The sequence below is a fragment of the Pyxicephalus adspersus genome, chromosome 9 (assembly GCF_032062135.1).
Source record: "Pyxicephalus adspersus chromosome 9, UCB_Pads_2.0, whole genome shotgun sequence".
Classification (NCBI taxonomy): Eukaryota; Metazoa; Chordata; class Amphibia; order Anura; family Pyxicephalidae; genus Pyxicephalus; species Pyxicephalus adspersus.
Genome location: NC_092866.1, coordinates 63603402 through 63620949, shown reverse-complemented (window position 1 = coordinate 63620949; position 17548 = coordinate 63603402). Strand labels below are relative to the sequence as shown.

The window sequence follows — 17548 nt, the reverse complement described above, 5'->3', positions numbered from 1 at the left end:
TCCCAGATGGAAAAACATTCCCCAGGTCGCAATTCAACAGTAACTTTAGGATGTAGTGGAAAGAGATTTCCAATGTGCAGATAGCATGATACAACCCTGCCAACATGGAGAAGAATCCTAAAGCTTGTTTTTGGAAGGTGAAACGAATGCCATAAAGAAGAAAAAGGTTGTATTGGGAGTAAAGGGAGTGTTTCTAATACATTTTGACTTATTAGTTCTTCTCAGCCAAGAATGGAAAGCCAAGACCAAAGTTGGTATAGGATCATCAATACTAGACAGCTGAAGCTTGGAAAATGTAGCACGGTTTGATGGATTTCAGTTTCAGTTGATGGAAAAACATTCCCCAGGTCTGAATGCAACATAATACCTTTAGAGATGTCCAATCTCAAAGTTTGTATTTGGATGGTGGAATCAATGCCATGAAGAACCTAAGTTGTATTAGAAATAGAGGGGAGCCCTACCCAGTATGAGTAAGGTAAGATTTTGATACAGATGCAATCATTTTTTTCTATTTTATAAACTTTTTAACAATAAACTATAAAATGTTTGGGATATAATTTTCCTCTAATTGTTGTTGTTCACATTAATGGTCCTCAAATGAGGGACCTGCTTTTTGAAAACCCATAACAATGCTGTACAATCGGTACATTCACACATCTGCACAAATAAAACGGTATACTTATTACAGTTTGTTATTATTTCAGCAAAGGGAACAAGTGCGCAGCGCTCTGGAGATTAAACGAGTGCTTGAAAAGGAAAAATAAGAAAAGGATCTGACTTTGCAAATCCGCACGGCATCGCTCCCTCTGCCAAGTAATTATGGCGGTTTGTACAGCTCTCCTTGGCAGGGCGGGAAGAAAAAGATCTGGGGGAACGAATTTAATGTCGTCGTGTTCTGAAGCTATTGTCTCTGCGTGTAGCATCGCAGGCTATTTAAAAAAAAAAAAAAGGTGATGACAAGAGGCTACGTGATCGAACAGCGCGCGGGGGAAGAGGAGAGATAGCGTTTTCATCCCTTGGCGCATAATTCTTTCACCCGCTTCTCCATTACCGGAGTCCTGGCAGTTGTAAAATCATTGACTCGTTAAAGGCGTTGGACTGGAACTAATTACCTTGACTCTGGAAATTTGTATGCATCTACGAAAAAAGGAGGAAAGAAAAAAAATCCTATTGGAACAAATACATAAAGATAATAGGCAGCGTATTCCAAAATGAGAATGTTCACTAAACTCAGAATATAAACCGGAGAGCAGCCACCACAAAAGTGCCCACCAGGCTGTACTGACAATAGTTTAATATTTATTATTTAAATATTAGATAACTAAAGATCATAACCTTAGTTTGTTAAAGCAATTACATTATTAATTTACACATCATTGTATTCAGATTTATTATTTCATATAATAAAATAAAGCTGCATTGGAGCTCCATTAGTTGCATAAGCTCCAAGGAAAGATCACATGGTCTCCATATCAGGGATATTGTGGCCATTATATGGCATTAGAGCCCGCAGAATGACAATTGTTTTCTATCAGATAGATCATGGGGGAAATATGGCTGCCCCACAATCAAATATAATTCAAAATATATTTTTACATTTCTTAATCATGTTACATAGCCACATAATGAACAATAAATCTGATGTTTAGAAATATTGCAATCCTATTAGTACTAGATTATCCCTGTGAAAAGAGGATCAAAGTGAAAATATTGCTCCTGTCTAGGCATATTGTCATGTGATCTCAGCTGATGAATCAGACAGCTGATCCTCCCCTACAGCACAGATCATGTGACTAAGACTAAAGATGTTGGTTGGGTTATCGGCACTGTAGGAAGCTTACAGCAGCAAACTCTAAGCATTACAGAATCTCTTTATCTGTCCCAGCACGCATTGTTTTACCGGTATATCCAAATATACATCTTAAAGGCACAGGGACCCCCCAAAAAGCAGTTTAGGGCTTCGGACATTGCATTTTATTTTTCTGGAAAAAAAAGCGATTGTTTTAAATTAATTCTTCATAGAACACAGTGAACAGTGCACCAGAGAGGAAAAAACATTTGTCATTGGAAAGATTGAAAGGGAAAAAAAAGTTAGAAAACATTAAAACAAAAGAACCTGGGACACGTGGTTACCTTCTAGTGGTATGCTGGGCTGGTAAATTCAATAGAAAAGTGCAGCCCACCTTGCTAAGAGAGCATGCTGGGATAAAAAAAGCAAAGTGCCGAGCTCAGGAATATTTTGCTGTCCAATCACAGGCTGTGGAGGGAAGGAGGTGACCATGTAATGTTGCATAAATGCAGCACAGAAAAAGTCAGGTCGCTAATCTTTCTGTGCAACAGTCAGCAATTCTAATTGTTTAGCAAGTAAAACGGCTCCAGTTTATTTTATCTCAGCTTTAGGTCTGCCCACCCAATTTAGGTCTCCCCTTTAGGCTTCTTTCCTGGAAATTGCTTACTGAATACTGTGAGCTTTTCACAATGCACATTAGAAGCTGCACAAAGTCAGATACAGCCCGTTTCATTTTCTGGCTGGAGGACACTCTGTATCATCTAGCCCCTCCCTTCCCATCCTGACTGTCTCTTGCCCGCCCCTTTTCATTCATTGGATGTCAGTTCTTTCAATCATGCAGACTCAGCCTCACATTGGGCATAAGAGTGTTCCGCATGCAAATACTTTCTGCCTAGGAGTTCCCACTCCTCCAGGATGACATCCACCCACCAATGCATTTCATGCACAATGATCCACTACTGGCACCATCAGGAAACCCTCCTTTATAAATGCAATGCAGCCACAGAGACTGTGGGAGTTCAGCATCACTGAGATGAAACAAATGGTGAAAAAACAGTGAAAACAAATTTTATATTAAAGAAAAAAATTCAAGGTCATTCACTTATGATTTCCATCTGCTTTAGTTGTGAGGGTGGGTCTGTTAACTCAACTATATGATTGCAATATTTTATGGTGATTCACGGTTATTGGCACTTTATTACCCCGAAAGTAATTTAATGGATAAAGAAATACATGTCCCCCTGTAACTGTAAATTGTCCCGCCTACAGGATTCCGTAGAAATGAGGATCTTAGGAAGTTTCACAGGACGATAGATCTAAGAAAAAGAAAAGGTTGCTAGCCAGTTTACTTTAATTTGGCCATTATGATACCAGTGATTAGAAAGGTGCTGGGGTATCGGCATGTGGATTTCCTTTGCTGGAGCTTTTGGAAGATGTACAAATTCTTCGTTCGGGACAGTCACATGCTTTAAAATCCTCCAATCGTCTTCTACTGCCTGTGGCTAGCTCAAGCATGGTTTTCAGCAGGATCCTGGCCCTGACAACCCCCATGCGAGGACGGACAAAGAAATGAGCTATTTTCAAGGAGTGTGGACGTAATTCCACAGTTAGTAATGGAATATGCTGTGCTCAGCTATGCTTGACTTACTAAATTGATTTCCAGTCATCCCGCAGTGCCGTTTCTTACAGACATAAAACACGTCAAGGTCTATCAATATTGATTGTCATATAGAAGCCCCTCATGCCTCTTATTTATATCTTTGGAGTATTTTCCACACAGCTGAAGACCCTCCAAGGCCCGCAGTGGATTATGGGCCGACAGAGCTGAATGGGGGTCAAGCTGGGAAATATGGGGATGATGGTGGAAAGAACTACTCAACCTTAAAAGTTGCTGAAACAAAATTAGTATAAGTTAAGGTTAGATAGGCAAAAGGAGGCCAAGAAAATAAAGCTAGATAGGCAGTAGGAGGTCTAGAACCTAAGGCTACATAGGAGGTAAGAAACCTAGAACCTAAGGCTACATAGAAGGTAATAAGCTTTAAACTTTTAGCTAAATAGGCAATGGCAGGCCTAAAACCTAAGACTAGATAGGCAGTAAAAAGCCTGGAATGTAGAGCTGGATTGGCAGCAAGAGGCCTAAAACATAAGCCTAGATAGGTATTAAGAAGGGTAAAACTTAAGGCTACATAGGAGGTAGGAAGCCTAGAACTTAAAGCTAAATGAGCAGTAGGAGGCCCAGAAACCAAGACTAGATAGGCAGTAAAAAGCCCAGAACCTAAGGCTACATACACAGTAGGAAACCTGGAACCCAAGGCAAGATAGGCAGTAAGAAAATATTTCCCTAGTGGTTGAACTTGATGGACTTTTTTCAACCTAACCAACTATGTAACTATGTAAGAAACGTAGAACGTAACGCTAGATAGGCTGTAAAAGGCCTAGAACATAAAGCTAGATAGCAGGTAAGATGCCTAGAACTTAAAGCTAGATAGGCAACCTAAAACCTAAGACTAGATATGCAGTAAGAAGCACAGAATGTAAGGGTACAATAAGCAGTAGGGCTAGTTAGGCAGTAAGAAGCTGAATGCCCGTTTTCTGAGAAGGGCCAAACCTGCCCAGTGCTTGGTGCCATCCTGTTGAACCCTTGTTGGATCTGGCCTTTTTGACTTGCCATCTTTTTGGTCCCATGTTGGATGAGGAGTTGTGCATATCTAACAGACTGAATTGGTGCCACTTAGTAGTGGAAGAGGAAGAGCTTGAGGGAAGATGTAACAAATTTGGGAATATATTTTGGTAAACATGATTTAGCACTGGCTCAATGAGTTTTCACTCGTAAGCTGTAACCATAAATTAATCATCAATCAAAGGAAGTGTACGGATTCCTCGGATCAAAGGGAGCACAGAAGGCTAAATGCCAGGTAAGGCACTGCACATGGGACAGCATTGTATTACATTTAAGCAGATGAGAATGTAATTAAAGGATAGTTATTGCTCACTAAAAGGAAATCATTGTGTAGTTTCAGTAACATTTTCTGAAATTTGTTTCTGTGCTTGTCACTTCATGTTTCCATGATTGTTTTTCTTTTATTGTTGGAAGAATTCTTCCTATATACGAAATCTGTACCGTATATGCTGTTTTGTGCCAGTTGCCCTTTATATACTTTGAGAAGGTTCTTAAATACATGAGAGAATAAACGAGAACAGAAGGAGAAAAATAGGAAATAAAGAAGAGAGGAGGACAGGAGAGAGAAGCAGAGAAGTGGAAAGGAGAGGAAAAGGAATGAAGAAATTAATGAAAGTAGAGGAAAATGGATGCAAGAATGAAGAAAATGAGAAAGAAAGAGAGAAAAGAAAAAGAGAAGTGAGGGAAGGAAAGAAAAGAGAAAGACACAAATAAAAAGAAGTCCAGCGGAAAGGTGAGAAGGTAAAGAAAATGAAATGGGAAGAAAGAAGAAGGAGGATTTGAAAGGAAAGGAGAGGGGATGGAAGGAAAGGGGAGGACGGGACAAGAGGAATGAGAAGGAGAAAGGTCTGGAGGGAGAGGGAAGGAGAGGTAAGAAAAAAAAGGGAGAGAGTGTTAATGGAAGAAGTAAAGGGGAGAGGGAAGGAGAAGAAAAGATCCCCTATTTATGCCGTAGAATGATTGAACATGCATGACAGGTATAATTTGGGAACATAAGATTTCTCTCTTCTGCTGGGAATCAAATTTGATCCCTAAAAGGAGGAGACTATCACGGAATATCTTTTCCCCAACTGCAGGAGGTTCCTAAATCTGTATGACCTCTGATGATGATGGGGAACATTCTGTTACATCATAAAAGATATTTTGAGGGTTTGTCCTTACCTGGCTGACCTTACTGAAAATATAGAAACTCATTTTTAAACTGTAAAGAACCTTACAAAACAGTAAGTACCGTACAAAAACAGTGCACAGGGCAAGCTAAATCTCATTTTGTTAGCGTTAACATCTATTTTAATTCAGGTCTGTGACTTGTGAGGTGCAGAATGAGGGATGGAAATGACAGACAGAACATACTAAGGCTGCTGGAGAGAAACTTGTCCGACAGCAATTTCATGTTGATAAATAGTGGGTTATCGAGGCATTCTGGGATATAGACCATCCACCCCTGATGTATTTAGGACATTTGACATTTGCATGTAGGACATTTGATCGCAGGATGACTAAGTTTGGTTAAATTCAATAGACTTTTTTTTTATAATCATTTGTTTAACTTGACCATGTAATTATATAATACCATAATCAAAGCTGCAGATTTAAAAAAGGGCTTTTAAAAAGACATGAATATATTAAAGTGTATAAGAGGTTTCAGAGGTCAATCTGGTTTAATATTTGCAGTCACAGGGCTGTAAAGAATAGTCCTAGGTTCTTATCTCCAATTCTTTAGGCTGCAATGGGCCAAATATGCTGCATAAAACGTTATATTACAAAGGCATTCAATACATTCTCTATGGATTAAAACTGTGTGGGAACTCAAGTAAACCAAAGCAAAGATGAAGTATTCCAGGCACTTCAAAAAATGAGCATCTAAGGCACTTTGAATGGAGATATTTAAAGTTTGCATTTGACCCTGACCATTGTGCTGAAAATAAGTTATTGAAAACTTCCTTACTATCAATACAACATGCTTGTGTACCGCCATGAAACACATATTTTGTCTACTTTAAAACATTTTAAAAACATTTTAAATTGACGCTCCGTTCTCTTTAAATAAATGCCACTTTTGCCCGCAGTCTCTTGGTTTGGGACCCCCCCTTTTATTCAGACACAATAAACTCCAACAAGCCGTTTGCAGAAGCTCAGCGCCGACAGGAGAATGATCAATTCAGAGAAGAGAAAGGAAATTAAAAATGATCATCATGGCTTTTATCTGGAGGGAACAATTTGTCATTGTGATAGTGGCAAGGCTCGCGTGTTGCTGCGCGGATACAATGAAGCGCTTGGACACACAAAGTAGGCGGATAATGTACTTGTGATGGGGCTCAGCCAAGCGTGAAGGAGCAGTGATTCCGGTGGGGTTACCGCTTCCCCATAATCCTCCTGTAAACGCAGCGCACGGAGTGTCACGACATATCTGATAAAGGAGGAAGTAAAAATCCTCCCAGGACAATTCCTGCAGATTTACAGAACAGAGGTTATCAAGGTCTTCTTAAAGGGCACCTGGTATGAGAAGTACATGGGGGCTACCATTGCTGGTTATCTGGCCATTTTCTCGAGTTCTCAATAACATGAAGGCCAAAAAAACAAATGTTTGAAGCTAGAAGCAAACACCATGACAGCCAGAGAACCAACATTGTCAGACCTAATGACATTACCTTCATGGCTGTGCCCTCTGTTGAGAAAAGGAGTCCACAAGCTGATGTCTCCAGCATGGGCCTAAAGGGGAACCATTGCGTCCTGAATGACTGCTGGTCATTGTCTATGGAAGCAAAACATTTATGAAACAAGGAAACATAGATGTAAGCCCTGAAAAAATGGGCAGAGGACCACTGAAATGTGTCGGCATGTAGCGGTAATCCTTAGTGTGACTTGGGGTGGATTTACCATGCAAAAAGAAACACTTACCTTGCTCCGTTGGCGTCCCCTGTCGTCCTGCTGGTCCCCGCAGGTCCTGGGGACACATCATCTGGCGAATGCAGGGACGATCTTCGGGGTTTCCCGGTGAGGTCGGGCCATGTGTCGGTGCGGGCAGGAGGAGCGGTGGGAACTTCAAATATTTTGTATTGGAATCAATACAAAATTGCTGTATTGGGTCCAATACAGAGAAATCTTCATATATATATATATATATATATATATATATATATATATGCTGCTGTACAGTTATAATACATTTTTAACAATTTTTTTAAATAGATTTTTGAGTTTTTTTTATTTAAAGTTTATTAGTAAATTTATTAAATATTAAACATATTACCGTGAATTATGCCTACGAATTATAGCCTACAATGTAAAATAAACTTCCATGAAAAAATATAATGCTTTTTGCATGGAAATACAGAGAGAATTAGAATGCTAGGGGGGTTGGTAAATGTATCTTTATTCACAATATGGAGCAGTTAGGTGTTTTATAATGATTATGGGTGATTAGCCTCCTCTATGCCCTTCTTGTCCTCTTTCTAATTCTGCATCTTATATGTGACCTGGTGCCCAGAGCTGGACCGCATATTCCTGATGAGGTCTTGCTAATTCTTTGTACAGGTGAATACAGGTTTCTCTCTTTTTATTTCTACAATCTTTTCTTTTGATTTATTAGAATAAAATGTTTCTTTAGCAATTGAAATGTTTCCAGCAGTGTGTGTCCTTCTCTGGCTCGTATTCCTGCCATGTCTTCATCCTCTTCTTTTATTCCCTCTGTTATGGGACAAATAGTTGAAAGGGGTGGGCCATGGATACTGCAGATGCAGAGGGGAAAGCTTGGTGGCGCTAGAGTCCATTGGCCCCTGGGGTCGTAGAAGTGATTGGAGATTGATTCACGATTAAACAGCATCCGGGGGAAAAAAGAAGTCTGCCTAATTTTAGCAAATTTGAGGACTCCATATAATTGGGCAAAAAGTACAGCCATGGGATGCAACAAAAAATATATTTGCTAACAGATTTGGCTGTAGAATTTGGCATTTATTGGTGCAGACTCACCATGGTGTATTATTATTATAATTTTTATATATATTATTTTTATTATATTATATATCATGGTGGAGGAGGGACAGGCGGAATATTGAGGGTCAGTACACAACCATCAGTTCCTGGAAAACAGTCAGCACTGTGCAGCAGGGAGGGTAATCAGGACCTGCGCAGCATTCACATCCCATCAGTCCTCCTCTGGAAAGGTCCTGGGGAGAAGCAGATGGGATTTTTGTATCACGGCAGGGAATCTGATCGCTGTATTCATAGATCGGTCTCATACACAAACATTGAGGCATTAACAGCAGAGAACGACTGACTAGGACTAAGAGCAACCCGAAAGTCTATACACAGCTATTCACAAAGGTGAATGTGATCCTGGTGAAAGAGATTTGCAGTTTGCTAAAGCACTGCAGTTTCTGTTTGCACCTTTTCTTCATCATACGTTGTATATCTCAGAGCTGCCGATCTCTTGGAGCCACTTCTTTTCTCCATGCACTCCAGCGATGGCGGCATTATTTTTGCTCCCCCAGTAATAATGGTGGACCATATATTGTGTGGCAGCTTGGACCCATCATTTTTAATCACTTTAAATTTGCAACTTTTTTCATAATATTTGGGGATCCTGCTATGAAGGTCCCTTCTCTAGGGTGACAACCAAACAAGTACAGGTTGCAGGCTAACAATGTTGCTATTGTGGGGTTAGAGCTTAGTGTTGTCAGACTACAACAAGAAGTGCTATTGCTGGCAGGATCTTCTGGGTTTCCTCTATTTACTCCACTCACTTTGGACAATTCTGAGTCTTTTGTGTTCCCCTCTCTAGAGAATGCTAAGGTCCATCCTTGGTGTCCTGTCCAGCAGCAGGGACCTCCCAGGATTTACAGGCCTCAGCAGCAGTGACTGTAGGAGGGCATCCGACATTGGCACATATACAGCACTGGATTATAAGTTCCCCTCAATGAAAGACAGGGTTGGCAAGAGACCAGAATGGCAGATTTAGGTGACTCATATGGCAAGAAAAATATGTGCAGGATGGGTAAGAGGATGGGATGGAAGGGGGAGGGATGGAATGGAGGGAGGGAGGGGAATATTTGCACAGAGTTAAGCTTTTCTGCACTGTTAGCATTTCTGGTATTTGTTACTGTTATGCACACTTAGAAGCTGAAAGACCATGGGTATTATTAGAATATGGCAGATAAGTGGCAGAGTGGCAACTCTTAAAGAACCTTCCCCGATGAAGAAAGTAAAACCAAGGTGAAAGTATAAACTCTGAACAGTTTCAATAACCATATTGGAGACTGAACTGCACTTGGATGAGCTGAGTTGTGACAGGTTCTCCTTTTATTGCTGATCATTAAAATATATTATACAAATATTACAATGGAAGATCTCAGGCCAGCCAATCCATTTCCAGGTCACAGAGGAATCTAATTTCACTTCACTGTAATTCTTTCCATTAAACTAAAAAAAAAGGATTGGAATTGTGAGACTTATTAGTTGGCGGGATTCAATCTGTGGGGGTCAAAACCAGGTCAATGCTCCACAAAAAAATGTGCCGGCTGTGCTCGCTGTACATTTTGCCGCATTCCATTGACGGAGTGAAAGAGAGTGAGTGTTAAGAATATATCCCGGAGGTAATGAGAACAGCAGGAATAATGGAAGAAGGGGATGAAGACGGAACGCATGCCAGGAATTCGAGCCGGAGAAGGACACACGTCGGAGTCTTGCTTCTTCTGCTGCTGGAAATGTTTCCATTGCCAAAGAAACATTTTATTCAAATGAATCAAAAGAAAAGATTAAAGAATTAAAAAGAGACCCGATCCGTCCTCTATCAAAGTGCTCTGGGCACCAGGTCACATAAAGGATGCAGAACTGGAAAAAAGGGCAAATGAACCAACAAGAGAACCAAAATCACCCTTAATCACTATAGAATTACACAAATGGTCCATATTTTAAACCAGACACTTTTCCTAAAGACCATACCGACACATTTCAGTGGTCCTTTGCCCATTTTTTCAGGGCTTACGGAATACCAAATTGAAGCTTCAGCGTGATGAATGCTCTCAGCCTCTTGAGGTTTATGGTTGCAGCAAACAGGGCATGGGTGTAAACGTAGTCCTGGCATGGCGGCCATGAAATTAAAGTATTCAACTTTTTTTTTACTGTGGTGCTTCTACAGCTCTCACCACACAGACCTCATAGTGGAGAGATTGCACTTTAAGGGGGCGCATTGGCCAAAAAATGTATACAATGGAGGCCTGGAGGTCTAAAGGGGCGCCAGAGCTGTACAGCAGCCATATCTACAGCAAGGAGGTAGAGCTCAATCATGATGCCTCCTTGGTAGGCATTTTACTATCCAATGAGAAAGAAAGCACCACCCGAAATATTTTTTTTTTTTTTTTTTTTTACAAAAGAATGCATTTTAATCAATTCCTTGTTTTTTTTTACCCTGGTTGATGGCCAGGGCCAATCTGAGACTCCAAACTGGCACATATTGATAGTACCCATTGGAGCTGGTAATAAGTAATTCTGACATCATGCTAATTTGTTGGTAAATCTGCATGCTGTTCCAAAATCGTCTTACACACATACACCATTTTAGTCCATTGGCCCGGCCCAACGGCACAACAGAAAGTGGCCACATGTCTCCTCGCTAATGGGAACGTTAAACCAGAGGCCTGGAGATTGGCTTAAAAATCATCAAGGTGAGTAACATTCATCCTTGTGAATCCAACAGCTCGTGACGTTGAAACGAAGGAGCTTCTTATCGAACACAAAATCAGCCGATGTAATTTACCCGTCACCTTCTCTAATCTACTCTGCGCTACTCAAGTATATTAAGACTGAAAAGGTAGACGGCTAATTCTATCAAACCCTCACTTGATCCTTATTTAGGTTTAAATTAACGTCAGCCGGGTAAAGCCATCGATCAGTCACTCAGCGATCCTCCCACCAGTGGCAGATCGTTCATGCATACCCTGCCCAGCCAAGGCCTTATGAATATGCATTCCGTAGACACCAAGCTGAATTCTAACAGAATCCTGTTCTTTCTTGCTGCCTTAAAAAGGGGACATTTAAAATGTATTTAAATTTCCTAAAAATTAAAATAACAGATGTGTAAATGTTAGAAAATACATTCATGTAACTATTATATTTTGTGAAAAAATTTGAAAAATTTCAAACTTTATTTAATGTTCTTTTAACTGGTAAATTGTAAAAGATGATGATCGTTATTTATTATTTTTAGAATATGTATTTTTAAAATAAATACAGTTGACATTCAAAAATCTGGCCTTCAATAATCCAGAGCGCATTTTCAAACTTGCACTGTTTTCTGGAGGCGCCAATTATGTTTTGATGGTGCTGTACTCCAGAATCAGCTGTTAGGTTTTGCTTTTCCTCCATAAAATGAAGCTGTTCCTGTTGCTGAGGATGCCGTTACTGTCAGTCAGGAAAATGATCATCCTGACAGTCCGTCTGCTATTTAACTTCTTTTCGAGGGTACAGTAATGATTAAAATTCTGAGCCACTATTTTGTTTAGTTGAACTAAATTTTTGTAAAACTGTTTTATTTAGTTGGTGAATATTAAAATTTAATTTGCTTTTCCTTTAGCGTCATTTCATTTTAATATATACAGCATATATACACTTCAAAAATCCAGAATTTTCGAAAATAGGCCATTTCTCAGGACCGGAGGTTGCCGGATTTTTGAACCTGTACTGTATTACAAAATTAGGGTTTAAAAGGTAAAAAATAACTTTGTTTATATTTATACATTTTACATATATCTCAAATAACAAAAAGTTGTCCTTTTCAAAAGCAATTTACAGCAGTAAGGTCTCACTTTATGGCAGCCATTCTCCTTCAGAGTTTCCTGGAGGTTCATTGAACTGCGGCTGATTGATCTCCCATTTGATGATATCGGCATAGTTCTGGGGCAGACGCCATGCAGACAGCTAATAATAGGTGTTAATAGATGTCTATAAAGGGATTTTCTGGGGGGAATTTCTACCACTGGCCACTAAATTAGGAGGATTATTTTTTATTGACCTCCAAAAAAATTGGTTTTAATAGGGCTTACCCAAGACCTAAATATGATTTCAAGGGTTTCCCAGATGTAAAAGGCTGCTTTATGGCATGCAATGGGTTTTTTTAATAGAACATGATGGCTGCATTACCTGTATATGGAATGGGGGAAAAATAAATACACTACAGAGCTAAATTATTAAAAGAGTATTGTAGTATACATAAATGGTGCCTGGAAAGAGACTGACCAGATTAATGTGGTATAGCACCTCTATAATTCAAAATATATAAATGTGTACAGCACCAAAAAGTGTTTAATTTTGTATTTAGACGTTTATTGTTGTATACCACAACAGCTAAAAAAATATTTACAGTTCTCAATAAAACAATTAACACTCATAGAAAAACATTTAATATACCAAACTATATTTAAAAACATAGCCATGGTGACATTTGGATTTCTCAGTTTATAATAAGAACCTCCCAGCGTTATTCTTGTACAGGAGATACAGATAGGGCACTGCCACTCTCTGCCTGACCAAGAACCCCCCTGGCAGGATCAGCAGGAGTTTGTAATGAAAGTTGTAGATTAAAACGAATGAATGAAATGACAGATTGTAAAGCACATTTTTTTATTGCATACATTTAAATGTATTTATGCCCTTTTCTTGGTATTTAACAGATTGCACAGGGCAATACAGATCACGAAAGAGAGGATAGGAAGGTTTGGTAGCATCACCAATGTGCCAAGCAAACACCCCCTGCCCATGGTACTGCTACCAGTCCTACACACAGGACAATGGACACAAAGCCCGAAGACATTGTTGGAAAACTGAATTAAAAATGAAATGATAAAAGTTTTTTTTAATGGTAGATAATGTAAAAAGTACAAGCTTAGAGGGATCATTAATTATTGGCAGAATTGTTCCGGTGACAAATGGCTTCCGCTCACGCAGAGTTATACATTCACACAATCCCGAACGCGGATGAATCATTCCGTCTGTAATGATACTTTGATTTGTACAGGACTGTTGGGGCGTCTCTCCACCTTCCCCATTAATATAAATATAATTCTGTTCTGGAATTAAATATGGCCAGATCAATTCTCATTCCGCCAGCTTCCCGTGGATGGCTGCAGAACTGTAATGAAACGCATTTTGATGGTGGGGGGGTTAGGACCGGGAACGTCGCACGGGAAATCTTGCAGGATCGGGACGGTCGGAAAGCGTTGCGGTTATTATAATAGAAATCCAGAGCGTGACTTATTTTCTTTTTTAGAAACAAGGGGAACAAGATAAATAGACATTAACCCCCCCCCCCCCCGCAGTAGCTATTCTTGGTGCGAGTGGGGAGGAAAGTCGCCCTCTTTGCGGTGATGGAGTGGATAGGTTTAGTTAGGGGCTGACAATTCATTTATCATCTCCAGCTGCCCAACCTTGCAGTAAATGAACAATAAAGCACTTCGTCCCCGCTGAACACTTTTTTTTTTTCTTATGTTTTACGTACGAGAGCATAAATTGTACATGTGTGTGAAGATAAACACAGCGTTGTCCTCAGACCCCTACGAGCACATTGCAGTGCAGCCGCAGTCTCCGGCACAAAGGAGGCAACGAGTAATGTACAATGCAGGAGATGGGATGAGTGGCGAGTCTGAGGGATCTGATACAGGGATTGTGACATTTGGATTAGAAATAAATGTATATAATAATAATAATAATACGCACATTATAAATACCGATCAGCCTAACCACCAATAGGGAAAGTGATAAACCGGGTACAATGACCCGAGAAGGGGGGGCATATATCAGGTGCAGAACAGTCTGATCTTGATGGTCAGAGTTCTCCCCGGCTCCTTTCAGCTGGGTGCACCACCCAGCATTTTTCAGTGACCACCCGGCTGTTTTTGGGTGATTAATAATAAACTGACAGATTGAGCAGCTCACGAGTTGAGAAATAAACCTGTAAGTGGTAAAAAAAAAAATGGAGCCATGAAGAATCAGGTTCCCTGCCAGGCAGGACTGTGCTGCGTGATAGAGCTGTTTTGCAGGTAGAACAACCCACATAAGTTGTAATAAATATGGAGGAAGTTTGGCTCAACCAGGGCTCTTCAAAGAGCTGGTCACCCGACCAAACTGAGCAACCTGTCCCAATAAAATATTGTTATACCAGCTCAATGTGAATGGAATGTGGATGGCGGTGAGATCAACGTGCTCAATGTTTGTGGGTCAAGATTACAATATAATGAGCAGCCCAGCGAAAGCCAATCCCGTACTAGGGCTAGCTAACTAAATTGGATTGAATAAGCAAGGGTGGTGGAACCAATCAGATTTCAGTACTCAAACTAGTAAACCATGAATTCTGATTGGCCGAGATGCATCCCTGCACGTTACAAATTATAACAAAAATATACAAAAATAATCTTACTGTGCACATTCCGTCCTTTGTTATCGTCAGCGAGAAATCGGAGGAGAAATCCAGCTCTTTCACAGTGGTCACCTGGCAATCGATATCCTAAAACAAGGGAGAAAAGAAAAATATAATACCTAAAAAGGTTTAAAGTTGGTAGGAGGGTAAGTGAAGGTCCGCACAATGTATTGAAGAGTCTTCCTGACACAAAAAGAGAAACCTCTGTTAAATTAGCTGGGTCTTCCAGCTTCATACTATCTGGTCTGTTTGTGGTTTTAAAGAGCGCCATCCTCTGGACAGATCAGGTATTATGAAATAAATAGTCACTCCATGTACTGGTATGGAGCATGCTCATTGTTCTTGATTGATAAAACCTAGCGGAAAGCAATTTTTCAGGAAACTGTTAGCGGTCACATTGAGTGTTACCATCTCTTTGTCTCCATTAGTCGCTAACAGCATCGGCACCTTTTACCTGGACCTGTGGAGTTCTCGGCTTTGTCTGGCACTGATCAGCCCCCTGCTGCAGTCCCTCGCCACTAAGCCTAGCTATACATATGATAATGATGATGTCCTAAAGTCTACTGCAAGCAGAAGAAGGCATTTCCACACTCTCCTGCCCCCTAAATCACATCGTCTGTGCAGATTGGAAAGCTCTAACTCTGACCTAAGCAGGGGATGTGCTGGACCTTTGCTAAGAGACCTCTGCTTCCTCACTTTCCAGCATGTTGGAAGGGTGAAGGCTTTTCTACTCAGGCTGTAGCTACATTCTAAGACTTTAATTACCATTTTTAATGTATTCAGCTGGACTGTAAAAGTCCTCCTTTCACACCTCATGGACCCCTAACCAAAGGGTATGGATCAAGGAGAAAGGATGACTTGTAAGGCTCCACCCACTGTCCTAAAATGAGAACTTTACCCTTTATTTGAAGGATTTTTTATTAAGTGACAACCAGCAGATACTTCCTGTTATATGGAAGCTTCAAATGAATATTCCAGGAAACAAAAATACCAAATGATTTTTTCTGCAGATATCACGCTCAGGTCACATGATGCGCTTTTTTTATATTATTACTGAGCCAGGAAATACCAATTCATGGGAAACAAATGAACCTAAAAAAATAATTACAGCGTGTCGGAGCCCCTTCCCTCCTATCCGGCGAAATCCGATAAAAAAAAATCGCTTTTAAATGTTAATTGTTCCACGTTTATTGAACAAAGGATGAACATGTTCGGCATGAGCGCCTGTAAAATCAAGTCAATATGTCAAATTTTGGTTTAAAAAAAATCTAAAGATTGTAACTGTTTGTGTTCCTGAGATCTGATAGTAAAAACTAGGGGGGTCTGTTTATTAAGCAGTGAATGTGACATTCACTGAAATATTCCCTGGTGGAGAATCGATTGTTGTCATTAAAGAACACAGGGGGGTCTATTCATAAATGATTCTCCCAGCCGAATTCTCTGAAATTCACTGGTGGTGAATTCTATGGTCGTATCTCTCTACATTTCTCCTATTAAACCAATGACTTATTCTGCCACCTAGTGGACAATAGTCAAAAGTGCAGAGTTGTCACAATAGGAAATTAATTGTAAGAGGGAATTGAAGAGGGAATAGTTTACAAATACAGCCCATGCAGACAGGCTCACTGACATTCACTGATGATTCACTGACGTCGCCTTTGGAAATGTTTATATAGCACCAACATATTCTGTGGTGCTTTGCATTGATGGAGCCTACACTCCAACATACTTACCATCCATGCAAAAACTAGCCAATCAAATACAAGGCCCTGTGAAACTTAAATCGGAGGGAGGCACAAAAGAGTGTTTGGGGATAATAAGGGTTTCCCCATGGTTTTCTATATGATTAAGCTCTGCTGGCAGTGAAACGCGTCAGTGGGAGGAGTTTTTGCTGTTCGTGTTGTAATAATAAAGTTATTCTGGAACTAAACGCTCTGTGATGTATGCATCCTATGTTAACCTCATACATGTCATAGTACAGGATCACTTCAAATCATTTTGACTGGCAAGTTTAAAGCTGAAGCCAATATTGACTGCATACAAGATCCGTGTGTATATTACGTGAATCGCGGTGTGCAGATCTTTTCAGTACTTGGATTCTGTGAAGGAGCTTCCTGTTATGAAGACCGGTCATTGCTGCTTTCTCTCTCTGTGCAGAGTGATTGGTCTGGTCTCCGCCCCTTTTGTAGTTTTCTACAGGAGGTCTGTAGTAGGTGGGGCTGATAGGCCCCTCCCACAGCACAGCGATCATGTCACTGATACTTTAGACTCAGAAAACAGAAAACAGTGATCAGTGAAAGGGGAAATTCTTCAATGTTACCTTGATAATAAATGGTTGGGAAATGACGGAGTCTGGCTTCACCACCTCCACCACGGTCTCCAGTAAGACGGCTTTTTTCATACACGACATGTTAAATCCGTAGACGTCGTCCCAGAAGGCCAACTTCCCCGCATGTCTCTCCGCATCGCTCAGAGCCACCAGGCTGATGGTACAGCGGTCCGGGTACACTGAAAGACACACAGACTATTGGTTACCTAAAGATCTCTATAGGGGGACCTCCATCCTCCTGACAGTGACCCCTCTAGTGATGGTGACCCCACAATTCTATCTATAAAGAGGAATCAGGACCTCCTTCCTCCTGCTGGTGACCCCTCTAGTGATGGTGAC

General features: G+C 40.4%; 1 protein-coding gene across 1 annotated transcript in view; it reads right to left on the bottom strand.

Annotated features, from left to right (window-relative positions):
- PRMT3 (protein arginine methyltransferase 3) overlaps window positions 1–17548 on the bottom strand; it is a gene marked incomplete at its 5' end in the record, with an annotated part of 56387 nt that overhangs the window by 12223 nt on the left and 26616 nt on the right. The window contains 2 exon segments of the mRNA XM_072421572.1: window positions 14881–14967; window positions 17201–17388. Coding sequence (XP_072277673.1) covers window positions 14881–14967; window positions 17201–17388 — 275 coding nt within the window.